Source organism: Geotrypetes seraphini, chromosome 4 (assembly GCF_902459505.1).
Source record: "Geotrypetes seraphini chromosome 4, aGeoSer1.1, whole genome shotgun sequence".
NCBI classification, from domain to species: Eukaryota; Metazoa; Chordata; class Amphibia; order Gymnophiona; family Dermophiidae; genus Geotrypetes; species Geotrypetes seraphini.
In genome coordinates this window covers 28,745,066-28,769,868 of record NC_047087.1, presented here as the reverse complement: position 1 = coordinate 28,769,868, position 24,803 = coordinate 28,745,066, and the positions used below count along the sequence as shown (strand labels likewise).

At 42.2% G+C, this 24,803-nt stretch overlaps 1 protein-coding gene across 1 annotated transcript; it reads right to left on the bottom strand.

Annotated features, from left to right (window-relative positions):
* Nucleotides 1-21,223, bottom strand: LOC117359137. Its single transcript, XM_033941356.1, has 2 exons — nucleotides 21,137-21,223; nucleotides 1-2,106 (listed from the first exon to the last, which is right to left on the bottom strand). The coding sequence occupies exons 1-2, from the start codon at nucleotides 21,221-21,223 to the stop codon at nucleotides 1-3; spliced, it is 2,193 nt and encodes a 730-aa protein (XP_033797247.1).
* Nucleotides 21,224-24,803: the final 3,580 nt, after the last annotated feature.

The window sequence follows — 24,803 nt, the reverse complement described above, 5'->3', positions numbered from 1 at the left end:
TCAGAGTGACATGAAGGCCTCAAGAGCTTTCTTGTGAGCCATGGTGCATTCATCCCATACAATCAATTTACATGTTTTAAGCACTTGTGCACAACCACTTGCCTTACTTATGTTGCAGGTAGGATTTTCTTGCCTGACAATGTCAAGTGGCAATTTGAGTGCTGAATGGGCTGTCCTGCCCCCTTCCATTAATGTTGCAGCAATTCCTGAAGAGGCAATGGCAAGAGCAACTTCTCTCTGAGCCCTGATTGTGGCCAGAATTAAATTAGTCAAAAATGTTTTCCCTGTACCCCCAGAAGCATCCAGGAAAAGGTTAGCGTCTTCTTGTTTTGCTACGTGATCCATAATAATTTGGTATGCTATTTTTTGATCTTTATTCAGAAGTGGCTTGTTCTTGGCAACGTATGCACTCAGGTCTTTGATATTATAGTTTTTTTCACGTATGTAATCTGTATAAAGCACATCTTGTGGTTCTCGGACTGGTGCAGGCAGGCCGAGTTGTAGCAATGTTTTATTGATCATGGCCACACACTTGTCTTCAAGAATAATCAGTGCCTTGTTGAAAAGGTCAGTACAGAAGGTAATTTCTAATGTGGGGTTTTCCTTCTGGACTTTGGCAAGTAAATCTTCACTTAGGGCCTCTTTATATTTTTCCCATAAACTATTTGGATTGGATGGACTGCATGTAGTCAGTATTATAGCAAAAAGGTTTCTGAATTGCTGTGGTAGGGAGATTAATTCAGCTTCTCGCAGTGTGTCATTCCAATGCTGGTCTCCTTCCAGTAAACCCAGCTTCTGACATGCCTCTCTAAATGTCTGGCAGATGTTCCCGTTAACTGTTCTTATTTCAGCAAAAGATCTGGGTCCTCGAACTGAGTGAAGTAGCATCCTAAGGAAAAAGCATTCTGCGTTATTGGGGTGAACTGTGTACACTCGCCCCAAGGCATCACTTGTGAAGACATCATCTTCAGGGACAGGCTTACCAATTTTTCTTCTACAGAAAACTTTCCTGGATATATTCCATGTGTAATATCTTGGAATCTCAGGATACAACAAAGTCCTTGCAAAAGCATCCTGCTGACAAAGTTGAAAGAATGCTGTTAAGGTTGTATTTGATGGCTGATAAGCCAGTCTAGAGGCGCTCTCTGTTGTAAAATACACTCTCTGACCATTTTCTAAATGAACGCTGAGGTGAAGAACAATAGGGTGTCTTTGATGAATGGTAAAAGTAAGAATTCGCCAAACTGCCTCATTACTGCTAATGTATCTTCCCAATTGGTACCGCATCACTTCATCGTTTGGACTCTGAGAGTTTAGGCTGAAAACTGCCATATCACTACCTTTGTTAATATACTTGCACACATATTTGATTGATTTTACACTGTTACGGTACTCCACGTTGATGTGTGCCTGAAACATTTTTGATAACAACGGCGAATATGGCACAACCCATCTATTGTCGATTTCTATCTCGATTTTGCTGCGCAACGTTAGTTTTGCCTTGAATCCTCCATCTTCAATAGCTCGTCGTCTATAAAGAGGATAACCATCATTTCCAGTTTGAGTATCTTGTATCAATTGTCTTGGATATCGCTTAGTACACTTCCCATCCTTCATACAAGGAGAGCTGGGATTCAGATATCCACATGGTCCGTGGATCATGTTTTTTGTTATAACCGCATAAAGGTCAGGATCTTGGTCTGGGTCAGGCAACTCAGCAGATATAACATCATCAATTTGGTTTGGCTGAATTTTGTCCCTCAACCAGATTAAATTGTGTGAGTGTGGCAGTCCCCGCTTTTGCCATTCAATTGTGTACATCCAGCATCTTGCCATTCCAAAGACATGTCCTTTTGTTATAACATCAATTAGTTTCAACTGCTTCTGATGAAATATTCTGGCAATCAAGTCATGGCGTTCACTGGGTAACTGACCATTGATAAGCAACGCCTTAATCTCTGTCCAAGTTGGATTGCAAGTGAATGTGATAAATAAATCTGGTCTACCGTATGCCCTCACATAAGTCATAGCATCTTGTGTGTATTCGTGCATGTGTCTGGGGCTGCCTGTAAATGAAGATGGTAGTATGACTAAGGCACCAAGGTCCTGAATGTTTCCAATATCACCCCAGGTAGTGAGGGATCTGCATACCAAGTTTCGTTCAAAGCGGTCAAGCCGTTTTTGATTTACTGTGAGAATGGCAGCTGTTTACATTTTTTCCATTGACATGAATGGGTGAAATCTGATTTTCTGTTTGTAGCTCCACCCACGTGTGCAGGTGGGCCGCGAGACCCCCAGAACATATCACCCCAGGTAGTGAGGGATCTGCATACCAAGTTTCGTTCAAATCGGTCAAGCCGTTTTTGAATTATTGTGAGAATGGCAGCTTTTTACATTTTTTCCATTGACATGAATGGGTGAAATCTGATTTTCTATTTGTAGCTCCGCCCACGTGTGCAGGTGGGCCACGAGACCCCCAGAACATATCATCCCAGGTAGTGAGGGATCTGCATACCAAATTTCGTTCAAATCGGTCAAGCCGTTTTTGCGTGATCGCAGCACATACACACATACATACACACATACATACCTCCGATTTTATATATATAGATTTACTGTGCAGGTTGGGGAATTTTTATTGTGGGGGAGGGTGAGGGTAAGGTTTGAAGGTGCCATGGCTCTTATTTTCGGTGGGATTGTATGTAGGAGGGATCGGAAGGTATAGGATTTGGGAGATGGATTAGACACAAAGTGAGCTCAGGAAGAAGATCTGCCATAAAGGGAGGGTTGGGAGGGAGATCAGCAATGTTAGTGGGTGGGGCCTTAGAGCTGCCAAGGGTTCCAGAAGAGGGGCATGAGTTTGTGGGAGGCAAGACCATGGAATATGGGGTTATGGGGTATATGCTGGGCAGATGTTGGGCACACTCCCTGGATGTTTTTCATTGAATGCAAGGTAAGTGCAAACAATTACTGACCTATTTAACAAGAGTCCTTTAGATGTTCCAGAAAGAAGGTCTAACTTCCAACCTTTATAGACATGTATGTTCCTTCCCCTTCTGCAATGGGGAAAGAACATGCACATTTTTAGCCTGCCCAAGCCCTACCAAGCACATACCCAAACCACGCCCCTTGCCAGATGCGTATTCTTCTGTTTTAGGCATTCCTATTCCAGTTTTGTAAAATCTGGATTCGGATGTCCATACAATATGAACGTCTAGGTGCCAGTTTATGAACAGCTGAAACGCAAATACTGTGTCTGAAATAAGCACCATAGCAATACAAAGAAACAGATATTAATGTGAATTGTGAAGAACAACACTTGCCCATTCATGATTATATCGTCAATTCCAAGTTTCCAAGTTTCTTAAAAATTTGATATCCTGCAATACGGTTATAACCATCTAAGCAGTTTATAATCTTAAAAAAAAAAAAAAAAAAATTACCCTACATAAGGGCAGCGCATTTTAGAAGCATCATATGAAAGTGAGGGCCAGGGGATGACCTACAATTTTATAACAGAAAAGAAGGGGGAAAGGGAAACAACACATAAGGAACAACTACATGTCTTCAAAGATTTTGCATACCAGCTGTAAAATGGTCTAATAATCATCATTAAAGAGAAATGTCTTCAAATCTCTCTAAAGATGATTGAAGCCTAATAGACAAAGGAAGCAAATTCCACAAGAGTCTATGCATGACTGTACCTTCAATTCTAATTCTCGACTTTCAATCAATATGAACCTACTTGCTTAATATATATTTACTCTTTCCTAAAATACAGCTTACTCTCACTGTGGCTGAGATGCATTACTTTATTTGATGCTAAATTTTCCTATTGGTTTCTCGACATATTCTAAAGCTTGATTTATCTCATTTAACTTACATGAATCACCTTTCCCCCCAAAAAAACTATTTTCCCTTTCTCTCTACCATCTAAATGGTTTCCACTAATCTTCCTCACTATTCTGTACTCCCTGGTAAAATTATACGAGTTTCTGGGGATTTATTTTTTTTTTAATTGACATTTAGATTTCGCTCGAAGGAACATAGATTGGCTTCACATCTATCTATTCCTTAAATCTCTGTCTTCACTATGCTTAATTCCATGAATGACTGGTGACTTTAGATTGTTTTCTTTGGCGCATTCCTGCCTCCTTCCAGTCTTTTCTTTTTAGGACTCAAGATATCCGTGCTAATAATATTTGAGCACGCTGAAAGGCATCACCAGTTTGACTGCATTATGCTTGCACTTCTCTGAATGTTCAGTGGTTTTCATATTGTGTGCATGTGGGCTTTTTTCCCTACTGTACACATTCATTTTCTTCAAGAAAGAGTCAAAGTAGCCTCTGATTGGATTGGTGACTCAATACAAGCATTACTTGAGCAGTTCCAATGTCAATCCTCCTTAATATTGTGAATTACCTTCTAAATCCAAAATAAACAAGGTAAGAGAAAAGCATTTAAAATATAACGAATCTACTGCTCTTAGTAAGGCATACTTGATGGTGCTGTGATATAAAGAATCACCTTTCAGAGGGTCACAGATGAAATGGAAAGCATTAACCCCCCCCCCTTTTTTTTACAAAGCCCGATAGTGCAGGCCGCTGTGGTAACTGCCCCAAAGCCATATGAATTTAAAGGGCTTTGGGGCTTTTGCCATGCGGCAGCTGCTAATTTGACTTTGTAGAAGGGGGTGGAGTAGGGGTAAATGCCATACAATACACAAAGTCAGATATCCAGGCTAATTTTTTTATTTTTGAGTTACCCATTTCAGTGTTTAAAAGTACTATTTTTCTCTCAAAACTCTTGTGTGGCCTTTTATCAGATTTGTTTGCATGTTCAGAACTTTATATACTGACAATCACTTAGGGGTCCTTTTATAAAGCTGCATTAGGCATTAAAACATGCCTTATTTATTATTATTAGTATTATTATTAATGCAGCTTATAGGGGCTTCTTGCAGGTCGCTTTCAGGTATACTGCAGTATGCAACATTTGCATATGTACAAATCACATGCAAAATAATATTTTCCATGGGGGTGGGGGGTGTATCAGGGAGGAGGGCATTTCTATGCAAATCAGTTAGCATAGGATTAGCAAGTGAATCCTTACCACCAATAAAATCGGTGGCGGTAAGTGTTCACATGCTAATTTGGGGGGGGAGTGTATGGTGCAGTGGTTAGAGCCACAGCCTCAGCACCCTGGGCAAGTCACTTAATCTCCCACTGCCCCAGGTACATTAGATAGAGTGTGAGCCTGCCGGAACAGACAGGGAAAAATGCTTGAGTAACTGAATGCAAACTACTTAGTCTATAAGTGGTATATACCGTATTTGCCGGCGTATAAGACGACTTTTCAGTACCTTAAAATCCTCCCCAAAGTCGGGGGTCGTCTTATACGCCGGGTACTGTTTACATGCCCTTACTTTACATTAGAGAGCTGCACGGGGACGCCCCTAGGGTCGCGGGGATCCCGTGGGGACGACCCCTAGGGTCGCGGGGATCCCATGGGGACGCCTCCGAGGGTCGCGGGGCTCCTGCGGGGCTGGATGCTCAGTCTTCTGGATGTACGCGGTTCTTCTTCTCCCTACCTTCTCTGCTTGCAGCACAGAGCCGAACGGAAGTCTTCCCGACGTCAGCGCTGACGTCGGAGGGGAGGGAGGGCTTAAACAAAGCTTAAACAAAGCCCTCCCTCCCTCCGACGTCAGCGCTGACGTCGGGAAGACTTCCGTTCGGCTCTGTGCTGCAGGCAGGGCAGATAAGGAGAAGGAGAGTAGCCTCGCGGTACCTAGAGAGAGGGGCGGCCGCCCCGCCCCGGTTGCAGCACAGCCGGCCAGGTTCCCTTACTTTTGTGGCACTTCCCCGACCGACCGATAACAGCCCGGGTCCGACAATCCTCCCTGCCCTGTAGCCGCGAATCTAAATTACCTTCTTACAGCAGCTTTAAGAAGGTAATTTAGATTCGCGGTTAAGGGCAGGGAGGTTTGTCGGACCGGGGCTGTTGTCGGTCGGTCGGGGAAGTGCCACAAAAGTAAGGGGACCTGGCCGGCTGTGCTGCACCCGGGGCGGTAGAGAAGGTGTGCGGAAGAAGGGGTAGTCTTATACGGCGAGTCGTCTTATACGCCGGCAAATACGGTAAATGCTTAAATAAATAATAGCTTCATGCCAAGGAGAGGAGTAGCTAGTGGCTAGAGCTACAGCCTTTGCACCCTGAGGTTGTGGGTTCAAACCTCACACTATTCTTTGTGATCCTGGGCAAGTCACTTAATCCTCCACTGCCCCATGTACATTAAATAGACTATGAGCTCACCAGGACAGACAGGGAACATGCTTGAAGTACCTGTATGTAAACCACTTTAAGTATGGTTGTATAACTACAAAAAAGGAAAAGGACCTGGGTGTACTGATAGATAGGACCCTGAAACCGTTGGCACAATGCGCGGCAGCGGCAAAGAAAGCAAATAGAATGTTAGGCATGGTAAAGAAAGGAATCACAAATAGATCGGAGAAAGTTATAATGCCGCTTTATAGAGCAATGGTCAGACCACACTTGGAATACTGTGTCCAACATTGGTCTCCCAACCTAAGGAAGGATATAAAACTGCTGGAGAAGGTGCAGAGACGAGCAACGAAGCTAATAAAAGGTATGGAGAACTTGGAATATGAGGAATGACTTAAGAGACTGGGATTGTTCTCCCTTGAAAAAAGGAGACTGCGAGGGGATATGATCGAGGCTTTCAAAATACTGAAAGGAATCGACAAAATAGAGCAGGAAAAAAAATTATTTACAATGTCCAATGTGACACGGACAAGAAGCTAAGGGGGGACAAGTCCAGGACAAATATCAGGAAGTTCTGCTTCACTCAACGAGTGGTGGACACCTGGAATGCTCTCCCAGAGGAGGTTATTGCGGAATCCACCGTTCTAGGTTTTAAATGCAAACTAGATGCACATCTCCTTACAAAAGGCATAGAGGGATATGGGTGACTAAAATTATGCCAGGTGTACACCTGGCTGGGCCTCCGTGTGTGCGGATCGCCAGACTTGATGGACCGAAAGTCTGATCCGGAGATGGCAGTTCTTATGTTCTTATGTTAAAAGACAGTATACAAGTCTTAATTCCTTTCCCACATGTCATAATACCTCATTCCACCAAGGCCTAAGAGCCAACCTCATCAGTGATGTCACAAGGGCTTCATCATGCTATACGTGATGCTCACTTCTGCTATTGCATTGGAGTACAATGTGACACAGTAGTTAGAGCTACAGCCTCAGCACCCTGAGGTTGTGGGTTCAAATCCCACACTGTTCCTTGTGATCCTGAGCAAGTCACCTTATCCCCCCATTACTCCAGGTAGAGAATGACACGGTGACAAAATTCATCACCGTTCCCATCCCCGCAGATAACCGCGGGAAATAAACCCATGTCATTTTCTAGTGTCTATTTCATCCTCTGTCCTTCTACACCAGCATTATTCAAAGCAAAGCTTGCGGGTCAGTGGTTGTGGCCATTCATACTCTCATTCTTATGTGAGCCAAGGATAATGAAGCCATTGTGACATCACTGATGTGATTGGCTCTTAGGCACTGGTGGAATGAGGCATTATGACATCATAATATCTGCTCTGGATACCAGAGACTATCATTCTGTAGTGTCTGTTTCAACCTCAGTCCTTCTACACCAGCATTCTTCAAAGCAAAGCTTGCGGGTCAGTGGTTGTGGCCATTCATACTCTGATTCTTCCCTCTCTCCTTAAAGAATGACATGAAGATGGTTTCCCGTGGGGACGGGAACGGTGATGAATTTTGTCACCGTGTCATTCTCTAACTCCAGGTACATTAGGTAGATTGTGAACCAATTGGGACAGACAGGGAAAATGCCTGAGTACCTGAATATAAACCACTTAGACAACCTCCATTGGTAAGCGGTATATATATAACTAAAAATAATAATAACATTAGCACATGACCAGTAATTAAGAAATAGTGAACCAACCATCTTCTGGCTAAAACCCACATAAAGGTTCATTAATTCCAACATTTCCCACAGCTTGGTAAAAGAGCCCCTTGTTCTCCATAGCCAGCATCACAATTGTTGCAGTTGTCCATGTCTTACCATGTTTGAGTATGTAGAGCCAACATTTCAACAAACAAAAAAGATTGACCCTTAAGTCCCACAGAAAATGCAAATTCCAGCGAAAATGAAAAACTCTGTGGAGATGGTGATGTTCAAGATGCAGGCTTTAATTGAAAAAGTACAATTGGATAATCCACATAAAATATATCTAGGATCTAAACCATTGTGAGGTATGGACCCAACACGGTCCGTGTTTCGACAATGCTGTCTTCCGCAGGGGGCTCCCTCAAAGTCCTGATATTAAAACACGTGGATTAAACACTGAAAACGATACTGAGTCTTGACTCTGTGCGGATGAGGATTCCTCAAAAGCTGCACAGAGTCACGACTCAGTATCATTTTCTGCATTTAATCCACGTGTTTTAATATCAGGATTTTTAGGGACCCCTGAGGAAGACAGCATTGTCGAAACACGGACCGTGTTGGGTCCATACCTCACAATTACATTACATTACATTAGTGATTTCTATTCCGCCTGTGCCTTGCGGTTCTAAGCGGATTACAAATTAGAAGAGATCTGGACATTTCCATGAGAATTACATAACAAAGATTCTTGTAAGAATTACATAACAAAGATTCATGTAAGTTACATGTTATAGTAGAGAGTTACAAATAGAAGATATCTGGATTTTTTTGAGAGAATTATATAGCAAAGATTCAAGTAAATTGCAGAGTACAGTGGAGAATAACAATATTTTCGGGTAACAGAAAAACATTATCTAACATTGAAGGAAGAAGTTTATTGGATACTGAAGAAGGGTGCTTAATTAGGCTTCTGAATATATATTGGTAGGTATGGTTCGAGGAGTTAACTAACTAATGTGTTAACATGGGGGGGGAAAGCATGTGTGAGTAGGGAGGAGATTAGTAAGTAGGGAAGTGTTTTTTGAATAGAATTGTTTTGATTTCTTTTCGAAACACTTTAATGTCTGTTGTTGTTCTCATCAGTTTGGTGATGGTAGGGTCAATTTTTGCTGCCTGTGTCGCTAGAAGGTTGTCGTATAGTTTCTTGCGTCGGGTGCCATTGTGAGGGGGGAACATAGAAACATAGAAACATAGAAAAAGACGGCAGATAAGGGCCGCGGCCCATCTAGTCTGCCCACCCCAATGACCCTCCCCTATTTAACTCTGTGCAGAGATCCCACGTGACGATCCCATTTCTTCTTAAAATCAGGCATGCTGCTTGCCTCGATCACCTGAAGTGGAAGTCTATTCCAGCGATCAACCACTCTTTCGGTGAAAAAGTATTTCCTGGTGTTGCCTCGCAACTTCTCCCCTCCTGATTTTCCATGGATGTCCTCTTGTCGCTGTCGGACCTTTGTAAAAAAGAAATCCTCTTCTACCTCGATACGGCCTGTGAGGTACTTGAACGTCTCGATCATATCTCCCCTCTCTTTGTGTTCCTCGAGTGAGTATAGCCGCAATTTATCCAGCCGTTCCTCGTACGGGAGATCTTTGAGTCCCGAGACCATCCGGGTGGCCATTCGCTGGACTGACTCAAGTCTCAGTACATCCTTGCGGTAATGCTCTGAGTTCTCCTTGTTCTGGGTGTGCGGTAGCAGTATAGGCAGTTGTTTAGGTAACTGGGGGCAGTACCATGGGTTACTTTAAATAAAAGACAGTAGAATTTGAATTGAGTTTAGGTCCTAGATATATTTTATAATTGTACTTTTTCAATTAAAGCCTGCATCTTGAACGGAACCAACATTTCAGTCATCATGTATTGAGGCAGGAAAGCCCATAGGTCACAGATTTGAAAAGGATTCCTTATTTCAAAGTGGCTTACAATACACATAAATCATATATATATATATTGAGCATATTGAACCCTTAAGGAGCTTAATAAACACTGCTGGCAATGAGTAGCCTTCCACACACATTTCATCACGTTTTATGGTTGAAGTCTGTACTGTATACTTTGGTGAGATAATACTGTGGTTCTAAGGGATTTTAAGGGGAAAAGCAATGCATACTGCAGACACATTTGTTAGTTACCTGCAATCATAATAGATTTAACATGGGTTCATATTTTGTACGATGGTCTTCTTTCTTTGATGAAAGGCTTTGAGTTCTCCATCTAGAAATCATTTTATACATACAGTATTTTTTTGGCTAGGCTGCAGACGTGATTCTTTAGCATGGATAAGTGATAAGTAAGAAACCTATGTTTTGTGTCCAATCTGGGATTCTCCCCAGGGTGTCTGATGTGAAAGAAGAGCTGGATTTCATTTTTCCAAAGGTCAGAATGCACTTGCCTTGCGTTGTACAAAAAGGTGGACACGCAAGTAAACTGCAAACGATGTTTTCCATTTCAGAGTAAGAGCAACAGGTTATGTTTCTTTTATAATATTCTGAAAAATATATGGAGAGAAAAAAGAAAGGTTTGAGCATATCAGATTTGTTCCTATATTCTGTAAAAATGTGCAGTGATTCACGCTACACTTGATCTGCTGTCATACAAACATGGACAGGTTGAAAACAACCATGGGGGTGACGCCAGATGACCTTACTGGACTAGCACAAAACCAATTTCATTTTTATATCTGTAATTCATCAAGTCGCTAGGACTCAAACACCATTCAATGGCACCTAGCTAACTATAGATATCAACATTTACTTAGTTTCGACATACTGTTCAGACCGGTGGTCTCAAACTTGCAGCCCGGGGGCCACATGTGGCCCACCAGGTACTATTTTGTGGCTCGCGGTCTGTATTAGTGCTGTCTGTACTAGTGCTGCCCGCTCTTTGCAGTGTCCTCCTGCTTTTTCCCTGGCCTTCTGCTCTTACCTTCAGATAATTACCGCAGCCTGCAGAGAGGATTGCTGATGCTATAGCAATCCTTGCAGGCTGCCGTCGTCCTCAGCAGCATGTTCCCCTCTGCCGCGATTCTGCCCCTGACGGCAGAGGAGGGACCACGGCAGAGGGAACATGCCGCAGAGGCCGATGGCAACCTGCAAGGAACACTACAGCACCAGCGATCCTCTCTGCAGGCTGCGGTAACTAACTGAAACTAAGACCGGGAAGCCAGGGGGGAAGCTGGAGGGCGCTGCAAAGAAAGGGGGAACATGCAAGCCTTCGGAAGAAGGGAAGATTTATAAACTATAAAGAGTTTTACCTCATGCAAAATTGTCATTTCTTTAATAAGACATTAACTATCTTTTCTGTGGACCTCCAAGTACCTATAAATCTAAAATGTGGCCTTGCAAAGGGTTTGAGTTTGAGACTAGAGAATGATACGGTGACAAAATTCATCACCGTTCCCGTCCCCGTGGATAACCACGGGAAATTTTCCCGTGTCATTTTCTAGTGTCTATTTCAACCTCAGTCCTTCTACACCAGCATTCTTCGAAGCAAAGCTTGTGGGTCAGTGGTTGTGGCCATTCATACTCTAATTCTTCCCTCTCTCTTTAAAGAATGACATGAAGATGGTTTCCCGCGGTTATCCACGGGGACGGGAACGGTGATGAATTTTGTCACCGTGTCATTCTCTATTTGAGACCACTGGTATAGACCACTACAATGTGCTAATTTTGTTTAGCTGCACAGGAAAGTTTTGGCTTTATACGGAGTTGCCTGAAAATTTCAAACCCTTTCACACACACCTAAAGGGAAATAAATCCTAAGTAACAAAATAAATTGTCCTTGGAGTAAAACTATCGACTGTTCATAGATATGAGAATGCAAGAAATGTCATACTGAAGCTCGATGACGTCCAGCATTCTTTTGCTAGGCTGCTAATTCAAGTCACCAAAATTATATGCAAGACACTAACAAGTTTAAGAGGACTGATTTTCAAAACATGCTCAATCTCAAACCTGCCCTATTTTGAGGCAAGGCTTGACAAATCCTGGGGGCAAGGTAGCCTATAAATTGTACACTGGCATCTGGTATTTATTGCCACCTCTCTGAATTTTAGTGTTTTGTTTTGTATTTTTTTGTAACACTACCAGGCATGTTTTTTTTTACTTCTCCATTGTGATTTGTCTCGCTATTCAATTGCCTTTTTGTTTCCTCTATCTAGAGGGTGCTTTGGAAAGGGAGACTGCAGGTTTTTGCCAGTGATTTCAGAGATACTATATGAATCTGATTTACAAAAGTTTATTTGCCCAGAGACACAAAAAAGGGAAAAAGTCCTTATTAAACCAGCTTATTTATATTTCCGAATCCAAAAAACTGCTTCTACAAGAAGTTCTTTGATAGAACCTTGGCCTTTCAAGCAGGCAAAGTTCAATCTTGGCTAGATAATATGATCCGTCAAACTGAATCATACTGTTCTTTTAGGAAACTAGTAAAGACCTACTTTTTAAGAAATTCCTATCTGACTAAGAATTATGTAATAATAATAATAATAATAATAACAGTTTATATAACGCAATACCGTTAAGTTCTATGTGGTTTACAATAGATTAAGCGAGGTACAAATTGATTGAATTTAAGAGGGGGGAAGAGGAAAGTTAATAGGACCGGAAATGCGTTGTTGAGGAGAAAGAGATTAATAGGACAGAGGAATCACTATGGAGGAGAAAGAAGATGAGTGGGTCAGTTGTCTAGATACTTTAGAAACAGTTGAGTTTTTATATCTGTGTCTTTTGTATACTGTATTTTTATAACCAATTGTCCAGTTCTTCTTATCTGTAAACAGCCTAGAACTCTTCGGGTGTTGGCGGTATAGAAAATAAAGTTATTATTATTATTATTTCTAAAAGAGCTGTTGCTGATCTAGAAGGGGATTTCCCCCCTTTACTGGAGATCCAAGTTTATTTTATACTCGATATACCATCTATCAAAGTATACCTAGACGGTTTACAATACCAACATTAAAAAGGATAAAATAACATTCAAAAATAAGAGAAATGTTTCATAGTTAAAAGACGGTGGACAGACGAGACAAAGTCCAATAATATGGTAGGAATCAGAGGGAAGGACAATTAAAAAATACATTGAAATAAAAGAAAAAACTAAAAGGGAGGTAAGAGAGGGTGGAAAGAACATAAGGGAGGGGAGAAGGGAGGTCGCTTCTGAAAAGCGTTTCTTGTTCATTACTAAAGTTGATCTTGTTGGATATGTAAAGCGTCCTTTCTTAGGTCTCATAAGCGCCCAAAAATAGAAACGTTTTTTTTTTAGTTTGGACTTAAATTTGTCAAGGGACAATGATAGAAGGATGGAGAAGGAGAAGCAAGAGGGGTGTCCGGCTGTTGGCTCTTAGATTTTGTAAAACTGTTTAAAAGATGTGGGAACTCTTGACCACATGCTTTTTCACTGTACGCTAGTCCGCTCCTTTTGGACTCGCATTTGGATCACCATGCAATCTATTACTAACTGCTCGGAAGAGATCTCTATGGACATTGTAATCCTTCGCTCTCAACTTCCCTGCTTTGCACAATCAAATTGTCCTCCTAAACTCATTGATACCATGTTTGTGACTGCTCTCATGCACATTCTGAAAAATTGGAAATCATCTTCGTTATTAGACTATACTTTTTGGTGGAATTCTCTGTGTATGTATCATAGATTTGAATCCTATGCATATGAGAAAAAAAAATGCATCCAGAACCCCCATGAACTTGAAGCTTAACAAATCACCTTGGTCATTCCTGGATACCTATGTACGTTCTGCTCCGTAGACACTCCTGTCTTCCTTTTCTTTCCTTTTCCTTTCTACTTTTTCTTCCTATTCCCCTTTTTTTTTTTTTTTTTTTTGTTGTTCTCCCTCACTTTTTTCTTATATATTCTTCACATGCAGTTCTAATAGTAGGAACCTTTCTTACTGTTATGTTCCTCTATAGTTGAATATAGATTTGTAGGTTCTTTATACAGAAAGCTTTATTTTGATCTTATGTATTTGAACTGCTTCCTGTATTTTCTAAAAATACTCAATAAAAAATTATTGAACTAAAAAAAAAAAAAGATTTTGTAAAAATTTATTGAGGCCTGTTTTTAGGATATCCTCACTAAGGGCTCCTTTTACAAAGGTGCGTTAGGGCCTTAACGCGCGGAATAGCACGCACTAACATGCCGGGCGCGCTAGCCGCTACCGCCTCCTCTTGAGCGGGTGGTAGTTTTTCGGCTAGCGCACCTTTGTAAAAGGAGCCCTAAATATTCACGAGGCCGTTTTACATTTCCTTCTCCATGGCACGCAAATCTATCTCGCAGGTCATAGCGCAAATCCAGAAAACCTGACTGCCTGAGGTTCCTTCAGGACAGGTTTGGGAATCACTGACTTAGGTGCTTCCATTTAAGGTAACGTAGGAGGAATTTCAACTAAATGACATACAGCATAGCTTGAACTCAACCCGTTTTTATATCAGGAGCCAATGCAACTCCATAAGTAGCGGCATGACATGATCGAATCTTGATTTGTAGAATATTAGTCTTGCAGCAGTATTTTGTACCTGCTGAGAGTAGTATATTGTAGTAGTTCAGTAAGTAAAGAATAATTGATTGTTCAAGTATTCTATAGTGTGGTTGGTAAAAGTAGGGTCTAACTCTCCTTAATTTTTGGAGTGTACCAAACAATTTTCTTGCTAAATAGTAAACATGTTGTAATTTATTATGTTAGTATGTAATAGCACATAGTGCCGGGATCCATACTCAACTTTAGGGGTGAGGTGCTCCACCAACTGAAATCAGGTGAAAATCTTGGGGTGCAAGTTCAGCGTGGATCCACTCTATTCTATAACACTATGTACTCACATTTTAAGGGAGCTCTCCTGACTCATCCATGCCCTTCTCATGGGCACATCCCATTTGTAAATCCACACAGAAACACTTAGGCTCGGATTCTATAAATGGCGTCCCGAATGTAGGCGTCCTACCACTGTCTAAACCGCCATTGGGATGCATGTTGTTTTTTTTAACTCTCGAGGCAGACTGCCTACATTTGAGGCACCTCCGGGAGCCTAGGGAGGCGTGCAAGCCTGTCTAAGCTCGCCTAAGACTAGGCGTGGGTATGGTTTGGCCTGAAAGTAGCCTTAGGCGGACCTAGGTGGCCGTACATCAGCGGGAGACGTGTACAATGTAGACCAGCAAAATGCTGGCCTACATTGTAAGTAGATGTGGCTGCTGAGCTTATTGTGGCAAGGGATCTCCTTGCTGCGATAAGTTAGCAGTCTTGACCACCCATCCCCCCATACATCGCCAGCAGGAGGGATGCCCAGTCCCTCCTGCCTCATTTATTAGGGAGCAGGGTTCCCGGGCAGGAAGGACTTGGCATCCCTCCTGTTGCATTTGTTAGGGATGGGGTGGCTGAGCAGGAGAGACTTGGTATCCCTGCTGCTGTGATCGTTATGGGGGGTGGGTGATTCCGGCATGTAGGATTGGGCAACCCTTCTGCCTGTAATCTTCATGGGGGATGGGAACAGGTTGCTGTTAAACTTTTTGTGGCAGGGATATCCCTTGTCGCAATAAGCTCAGCAGGAACCCGATTCTCTAACATGGATGTTGGTTAAAAAATCGGGTTCATTTTAGGTGGGCTTAGGTGCAATTCTGTATAGGATGCCTGTCTGGCTGTTTGGATATACAACGTTCTGTAATCTAATCAATACATGCTTCAAGAACGCTATAAATAATCCATTTCACGGTGGCGAGTTGATTATTTATAGCATTCTTGAAGCATGTACTGATTAAATATAGGCCAGCATTTTAAAGGCCTATATATAAGGCATCTGTCTAGTGCCTATGGACGCTCCTAGGGATGCCTATAGATGCCTATTAACATAACATAACATAACATAACAATCAGCTTATATACCGCAAGACCGTGAAGTTCAAAAGTTTACTAAAAAGATATACAACTGAATAAAATCAAGATTAAATGACCAGATAATTACAACTAAACAAAACAAGTTACTGAAATTTTAATATCTATGTGTGTGCAAATTAATTACCCAAGTATTTGGAGAACAAATATGTTTTTAAATTTCTCCTAAATTCTTCAAAGGAATTAGAGGACATTATCAGATGTTCCAAATCCTTACCCCATAAAGCCGCTTGATATGACAAAAGGTGTTGATGGTAAATCGCCCCCTATTGACTGTAAAGCATCATGAGTCTAGTAGACCCTTGAACTGGAGACCATCATTCTCTTCCCACAGTACTATGCTCATGCTTAGCTTTCATCACCTTTGGAGTGTGATAGAAATGCTTTGATTTGGTTTAGAAAGGCGGGCTATTTGAGTAATTTTTAAACATTAACCGTATTTAGGGTTGCCAGATTTTCTAATCCTAGGCTTGCAAAAATGCCTACAATGTAGGCTGCATGTCTCGGGGTGTTTTAAAATTTTTTTAAAAAAATAAAAACATATATCCTGATTGGCTGGTTGAACAGCAGTAGGATGTTTACCGCTGCCTACAATCGGGATGTCATTTATAGAATTTGCCCCGTAGATCCTGAAGCATGCAGAGGGAGATGCATGAAGTGATCTAGGCGGCTACATTATTTGTACACTTGATGTAAGATTTAAAAATGAATAAAGAATTTAAAAACAAAAATAAACTTTTTTACTCATTTTTTTAATTGAATTTTTCAAATTGTGACATACAATCCAAAAAGCTTATAAGAAAAATGGTAATCATTTCAATTATACAAAGAAAACCCAATTTAAAGAAATACCAAACAGCCCCCCTCAATGGAGTTGTCTTCAATAGCTTAAAGAAATTAATATGTTAGGATATACCTTCCCAACGGTCCTTATCAGCATTTCAATTGCTTAAATATTCTTTTGTCAAGATAATTTATTCTCAGAGTCTTTGAAGAATTGTTCTAATTGAAGTGGATCTCAAAAAAATATAGGGGTCCTTTTACTAAGTGCATCTTAGCGTGCGCTAAATGCTAATGTGTGCTATGGACATGCCACTTCCGGCACAAACCACACCCACACCAGCCTTAGGCATCCCTATCTACCTCTGTAGGCATGAGAGAAAAACCTAAGAACGGCGCCTACAGTTTTTTGTAAACAAAACATGCATCCCAATTGGTGATAGGTTGGGTACACTGACGAAAGCCCCGACATTTGCGCGCAGGATATTTGTGCACCGCCGCTTCTGCCGGTTTGCCTTCCCATTTGCGTTCTGAGGAGGGTTTAGGGGGAACCCCTCACTACACTTACAACACCTTGTGCTCCCATTAGGGGGGTTGGGGATGAGGGGACCGCCCAATACACTGAAAACTTCTGTTCTCTTTCCCATTTTTGCTCTTTGGGAGTTTTCAGTGTAGTGGGGGGAGGGGTTCCTTCCACACCCACACCCCCAGAAGAAGTGCAAGGAGTTGTTAGTGTGGTGGGGTGTTCCCCCCCCCCCCCCACATCCCCATCAGAGTGCAAAGGGGAAGGCCTTAAAGTGGCCGTAGCAGTTGCGTGCGTGCAAATGTCGGGGTGGGATTGTTGGCGCCAATGTCTGGCACACTTCTGACAGGTCACCGGTAGGATGCATACCGCTGCCTAAGGGCGGGATGCCGTTTGGTGAATTTGGCCCTAAGTGATTATCACATATTAGTAAGAGGGGCCTAAGAATCCTCTGTGCTTATCCCATGCTTCTCTTTTGCTTTCACGTGTGTTTTGAGAGGCTGTTCAATACATCCGCTACCCTTTCTGTGAAGAAATGGTTACATCTGCATTAGAGAATGACACGGGGAGCGATCCCCGCAGGGAGCCGCGGGCTGGCTGCGGTTTGGCTGCGGGCTTTGGAGACTCCATAGACAAATCGCCGCAGACACGGGGACAAAAGTTTTCACCGCCCGCAAAAACGGTGAAAAGATTTGTCCCCGCAGGCAAATGTACCCCCTTCTATGTACCGCTATTTACCTTGTCTTCACCGTGAGTCTTTAGTTCGGGACCGGATGTCAGATTTTTTTCCGGCGGCCATGTTTGTCTCTGTGTGGTCTGTCTCCTCAACTCTCTAGTCTCTACCCGACTTGCACGTTGCCGCATTGACTCCGCCCCCTAATATACAGGCTCTTCATTGGTCAGTTCTTTTTGCTCAAAGAAGGGGACCAATCGCTACTGCCACACCTGATATTTAATGGGTTGTAGCGCAGCAGTAGCGATTGGATTTCAGAGCCGAGCCCAGGATTTTAATTTTGTTTGCAGTCGCTGCCTCGCTTGGATTCACTCGTTTCACTTCGTCAGGTACAAGTAAGTGTTCTCCCCGGCTGATTTAGATGACCACCCAGCTAATCCTGCTGCTGCCGCCGATGCTCCTTCCCGGGCTAACTCGCCGCCGAAAATTTTGTTTGACGCCTGCTTTTTTTTGCCAGCATGCTTTTACTTGCTTCGGGCCTTCCTCGTTGCTAGGACCTGCCTACTTTCTGTTTCCGCGAAGGCAGGACCCAGCAGTGAGGAAGGCCCGAAGCAAGTAAAAGCAGCAAGTTGTAAGCTTCCCTCCGGGCCGGGGCTCTATCGTATGCGTTCTGGCTTCCCTTCTCTTCCCCCCTCCCCTCCCCGGGACGCTACTTCTGGTTTCGGAGGGAAGAGAAGGGTAGCCAGCACGCACACAATAGAGCCCCGGAGGGTATATTTGTCTATTTTTGTATAGTTGTTCCTGATGTGACATTGCATAAAATCATCTGCCTTGATCTCTTTGAAAACCTGCAGAATATATATGGGGTGGGGGAAGATTAGTGATAGAAAAATTGTATGGAAAATGACTATTTTCAATTTAGTGATCAAAATGTGTCAGTTTTGAGAATTTATATCAGTTATCTATATTTTGCATTATATTTGTCTATTTTTCTATAGTTGTTTCTGAAGTGACATTGCATATTTTAGTCATCTGTCTTGACCTCTTTGAAAAATGAAACAAATATTAATTAATATTTTCTCTGCATACAGTGTGCTTTGTGTTTCTTTTAATTTTGTGGTTACCATAATGAATTAATATTATATACATGAAAAATGAATGGAAGAAATTGCATTACAATTAGAACTATTTACTATTATGATGGGGATGGGGGTCAGGGGTGGAGATTGGCCTGGGAAACTTGGTTGAGAGAAACACTGGTCTAGGTGACTATGGACTTCACTCAGTAAGGGCCCCTTTTACAAAGCCACAGTAGCGATTCTCCCTTGGCAAATGCACCAAAGTCCATTTGCTGTGGCACAATTGCACGAATGCATGCCCTTAAAAATCAGATTTCATGGTAGCAGGTTTGCATTTTAACCCACTTGTGCAGATGATTTGTTGTTCATCCACGGGTTAAAAAATAAGGACAATTAAAAGTACAGGTTGTGTTTTGTTTTTGTATAGTTAACTAAGTTGTAAAGTTGTAAAGAATGTTTCCTTTATACGTTAATAAAGATAAGTATATAAAATCATACCTGTTTGAGGCTTTTATGCATACTGCGGTGACGGTGACGGGGAGGTGAAAGGGATGGCGGTGACGGTGACGGGGCGGTGAAGGGAATGGCAGTGACGGGGCGGTGAAGGGAATGGCAGTGACGGGGCGGTGCAGAGGATAGTCGGCCGGGGACGGGGACAAATTTTTTCCCCGTGTCATTCTCTAATCTGCATCTACCATATCTGAATCTCATATCATGACCTCCTATCTAAAAATTATTTTTCATAGTCAAAATATAGCTTCATGAAGGCAAAGTGCTGCATCATTGCTTCTCTGCCATTTGTTTTCACATATCATTCTGATTTTTACTGAATACCGGATGACAATAAGTTTCCTGGTATAAACCTAGCTTTCACGTACCACATTTTTACTTCCAGACCAAGACATTGATCCTAACCTCCTTCAACTTTCATTTGAATGCCTTTCCTGCCGTCCATTTTCTTTCACTTTTGCAATCACAGACCCCCAGATGCCAAGCTGGTAAAACTGGGTTTTTAGCTACAGCATCTGGTTCCAGATTGCATAGGAAATTGTGTCTCACTTCTGTCAGGTGGTTAAGCAGATAATGGACTGTCTGGACAGCCTCACCTTGCTGAATGCCAATTTCCTTTTAACTCACAGTCCTGGGTAATTTCAGCATTTTCTGATTCTCTCTCTATTTTGAATAAAGCTTTGTGCGGTTCTTCCAGTACAATAGACCAAGGTGTTGATTCTCTTTCCCATTATTTAAAAAAAAAAAAAAAAAAAGGTATTTTCCTGACACTACAATTTTTTCTTTCTGTATAATTGTTCAAATTCTATATCTCACTCGATGGGTCACTTTTGCTGACATAAACTAATGCCTTTTTAAAAAATGTGTGTGCGTTTCAGAAGCAAAGAGCACAGTCTGTCTGCCTCAGATTATTAACAAATATGCTTTCAAAATCATGGCTTCAAGCCATTTTTTCCCCCCACAAATAGTTCCCTTAGCTGTTTGTAAATCTCTTAGCACTCCTCACTGATCCCCCAGCAATTTTTCAGCAATTAATGGGAAAAAGGATGTCAACAATTACAAATACTCATGGCCAAATATATTTCTCATTGATGATAAAAAAAAATTTGCAAACTTTTGAGTTAACTCACACACACACACACACACACAAAAAATGCAGCAATAATGTTATTCAGACATGGTAACTAGTTTTCTTCTGTGTGGTTAAGACGTGCAGGCATTCACTATGATTTCCTCTGAATGAAGTGAGAAATTGCTGATTACTATTCCATTCCTGTCTCTGCATGAAACCAATCTTCTCAGAAAGACTATTTGAATCTAAGAAATAGAGGGCATATGTAGATATGAGCAGAGGTTAAAATGCGTTGTATATAGATATGAAGTCATAGTTTACATGGGTAGAAGACTCATTATGTTACTGTTTTTGTTTTGAACTGTCTCTTGTGCTGAGGACTCAGCTGCTTTTGTTGAGCATAAGCTGGTTATTATAAGCCAATGGAACATTCTGGAATGAAGTTTGCCGTTCTGATATTACAAGGATTACCATACATTCATGCTGTCATTTATCAGCATCTTGAGTAGTGGTGCAGGTAACATGAGAACACTATAAACATCATCAAAGGATTATCTAAGAAATTGTGCGTATGATCAGTAGCTCCTAGGCACAATTACTTACATCTACTGTGAGCATGCCTAAACTTGTGCACTCATCTTTGGGCTTAAGCCAGGATCTGATAATGCCATCCATCCACATAGGTAACATTGTAGAACTGGCACTCAGTCCTCCCAATCATGGTGGTGATCAATTAAAGGACTGCCCCCTTGATCACTTATACCTGCTCAGAACAGGCACATATAAGAACATAAGAACATAAGAACTGCCATCTCCGGATCAGACCCATGGTCCATCGAGTCCGGCGATCTGCACACGCGGAGGCCCAGTCAGGTATACACCTGATGTAGTTTTACCACCCATATCCCTCTATGCCTCTCATAAGGAGATGTGCATCTAATTTGCCTTTGAATCCTAGCACAGTGGATTCCTTAATAACCTCCTGTGGAAGAGCATTCCAGGCGTTCAACACTCGCTGCGTAAAGCAGAACCTCCTGACATTTGTCCTGGACTTGTCCCCCCTTAGCTTTAAACCATGTCCTCTTGTCCGTGTCACGTTGGACAGTGTAAATAATTTGTTTTTCTGCTCTATTTTATCGATGTCTTTCAGTATTTTGAACGTCTCTATCATGTCCCCTCGCAGCCTCCTCTTCTCAAGGGAGAACAGTCCTAGTTTCTTGAGTCGTTCCTCATATTCCAAGTTCTCCATACCTCTTATTAGCTTCGTTGCTCGTCTCTGCACCCTCTCCAGCAGTTTTATATCCCTCTTTAGTTTGGGAGACCAATGTTGGACACAGTATTCCAAGTGTGGTCTGACCATTGCTCTATAAAGCGGCATTATGACTTTCTCCGATCTGCTCATGATTCCTTTCTTTATCATTCCTAACATTCTGTTCGCTTTCTTTGCCGCTGCCACGCATTGTGCCGACGGCTTCAGGGTCCTATCTATCAGTACACCCAGGTCCCTTTCTTGTTCGCTCTTACCCAGAGTTGCTCCTGACATTCTATACTCGTGTTCCTTATTCTTACTGCCTAAATGCATTACTTTGCATTTCTCCACGTTGAACTTCATCTGCCATTGCTCTGCCCATTTCTCTAACTGATACAAGTCGCTCTGGAGTTCTTCGCTATCTTTCTGCGTTCTGATTATCGTTTAAAGTACACTTACTGTATACCTGATGTTTATATATTGGAGAATACCAAATGTCCCTATACTTTTGCTTCATTGACTATAGCAAAGCGTTTGACTGCCTCCATATGTTGTGGAAAGTGAGATCCTGCTTCCATCAACAACATTTTTCTGTTCTTGTACAATCAATCATTCTTTCGAGGTTGGATTATTGTAATGCGGTCTTCTTAAGCCTGACTAAGAAAAGTCTTCAAAGACTTCAGTTGATCCAGAATACAGCGGCTAGGCTGATCTTTGAAAAAAGTAAATTTGATCATGTTTCTCCGCTTTTACTAAAACTTCATTGACTTCTAATCATTTCTAGAGTCTATTTCAAATGTGCTTGCTTTACATTTAAGATCTAGCATGGCATCTTTCCTTCCTTCCTCTATTTTGGAATTCTACAAGATCTGAGATTACCAGACCTACTCAGAAACTTAAATTATCCTTTCCTAGGCTAAAAGGCGTCCTCTACTGTATACTAGAAAACTAGGGAAGTGTCTTCTTTTCAAAATTACTGAGCTCTAGAATAATTTTCCTGTCTAGCTGTGTGATCTAGGCTATCTCCAATTATTCCAAAAACATCTGAAAACTTGGCTTTTTTTCAAAATTGTGATCTTTGTTTCCCTCTATATTATCCCTATCTTTATTGTATTTTTTTCTTTAATTTTCTTTAAACCGTGTTGATCCCTATTTTTATAGAGAAGATGTGGTATTTAAGCTTAAGGTTTAGTTTAGACTGTTACCTGTGGCTAGCCGCAAGTAACCCGCTGAAATGGGGAGGAAAAAAACCTGGTTGCCATGGGTATGGTTCAAGGCTATACACCACCCTGAGGAGCAGTGAATGGCCTTGTCCCCACAGTTAAGTATTTTGTGCATGTTGCCTCACTTAGCACCCCTCCCAATCACATGTTCCAGCAGACCCCTATCTCCTTCCTCTCAATCACCATGGTCCAGGCATCTCCCTCCATCCCTTCCCCTCACCTTTGCTGGAGATTTTCATTTTTCTGTCTCCAAGCGGCTGCCTGCAACTTCTCCTCTGACACAACTAGAAACAGGAAGTTGCCTCAGAGGAGAAGTTTCAGTGCAGCCATACGCGACTTGAGAAAAGGCTCAGGCCACTTGGAGACATAAAAATGAAAATCGCCAGCGAAGGTGAAGGGAAGGAAGGAGATGTCCGTACTGTGGCAATTGGGAGGGAGGGAGGGGGGCTGCTGGACTGTGTGAAGGGTGCTAAAGGGAAGTGGAGAGAGAGGGGGAGGGGAGCGAAGAACAGATGCTGAAGGGAAATGGGTAGGAGAGAGAGGGAAGAAAACTCTGAAGGAAAGTGGGGAGGAGGCACATACTGGATGGAAGGAGGGGATAAAGAAAATAGATACATGTTGGATTGGTGAGATGGATACCAGATCTGAAAGGAGGAAAGGAAGAGAGAGATGCTAAATAACACCTGGGGGAGGGAAGGAATGATGGAAGGGAAGAAGACAGAGATGCCAGACTATGAGGGGTATGGAGAGAAGAAGATGGGTGCCAGACTAATGGGGGGGGGGATAGAGGGAGAAATGGAGGGGAGAGGTACAGTTTGTGGAAGAAACATAACAATAGAGCAGATTCCATATGTAAGAGGCTGAGAGAAGGCAGACAGTATATGGAAGGAATAGAATGACGAGAAGATGAGGAAAGCAGAAACCAGACAACAAAGGTAGGAAAAAAAATTATATTTATTTTCTTTTTTGCTTTAGGATTAAGTAGCATATTATATGTGTTGATAAATATTTATAAACAAAACCCTGCCAGTTGAAAATCTCTTCCTCTAGTTCAGCAACCAGAACTTTGAACAATTGTACAGAATATTGTTTTTTTTTTATACTTAAATAAGTTCAATGTTTTAAGCGGGTAGGAGTCTCTGATGCTCACTTAAAAACTTTTCCTGATGCCTAAGTGCGGATATTCAGTGGCACTTAACTGGAGACTGCTGCTGAATATCCCCACAGACTGCCCAACCAAAACGTGGGCAGGTCATGGGCAGCACTGGAGGTGGCAATGTGGAGGAGCCTGGGATAATGTGGGTGCTAGCATTATTCAGTGCTTGCACCCACATAGCTAAGTGGCCTGATTTAGGATAGCTCAAAAGCTGTTTAGCTATGGGGGTGTCAGCTCTTAAAAATCCTCCCAATCCCCTTTCTAGGCTCTCTAAAAGCTCCTTCCCTCTCTTCCCCCCATCCCTAGGCCATGTTGTTCTTCCCCCTCCTTTCCCCCCCCCCAAAAAAAAATGTGCCTCTAACATCCCACCCTCCACCAGTGATTTAAATAGGCCACCCTGGACCTACCTTTCTCCATGGAGGTCCAGCAGGAGTCAGTAGAAACAGAAGCATAGCCCCCTCACTGCTGCCCCTTGTGGCTCCTGTTCAAAATGGTTGCCACAACCTCTCAAGACTGTCCATGGTACTACACAAAGCTTTTAGAGGGACCAGGAGGAAGACTGGGAGGGTTTTTAAGGGTAAAGTGGTTAAGTGGGTGCTGGCCCAATATTCAGGAAAGTATATCCAGTGGTGAACAGTCTTT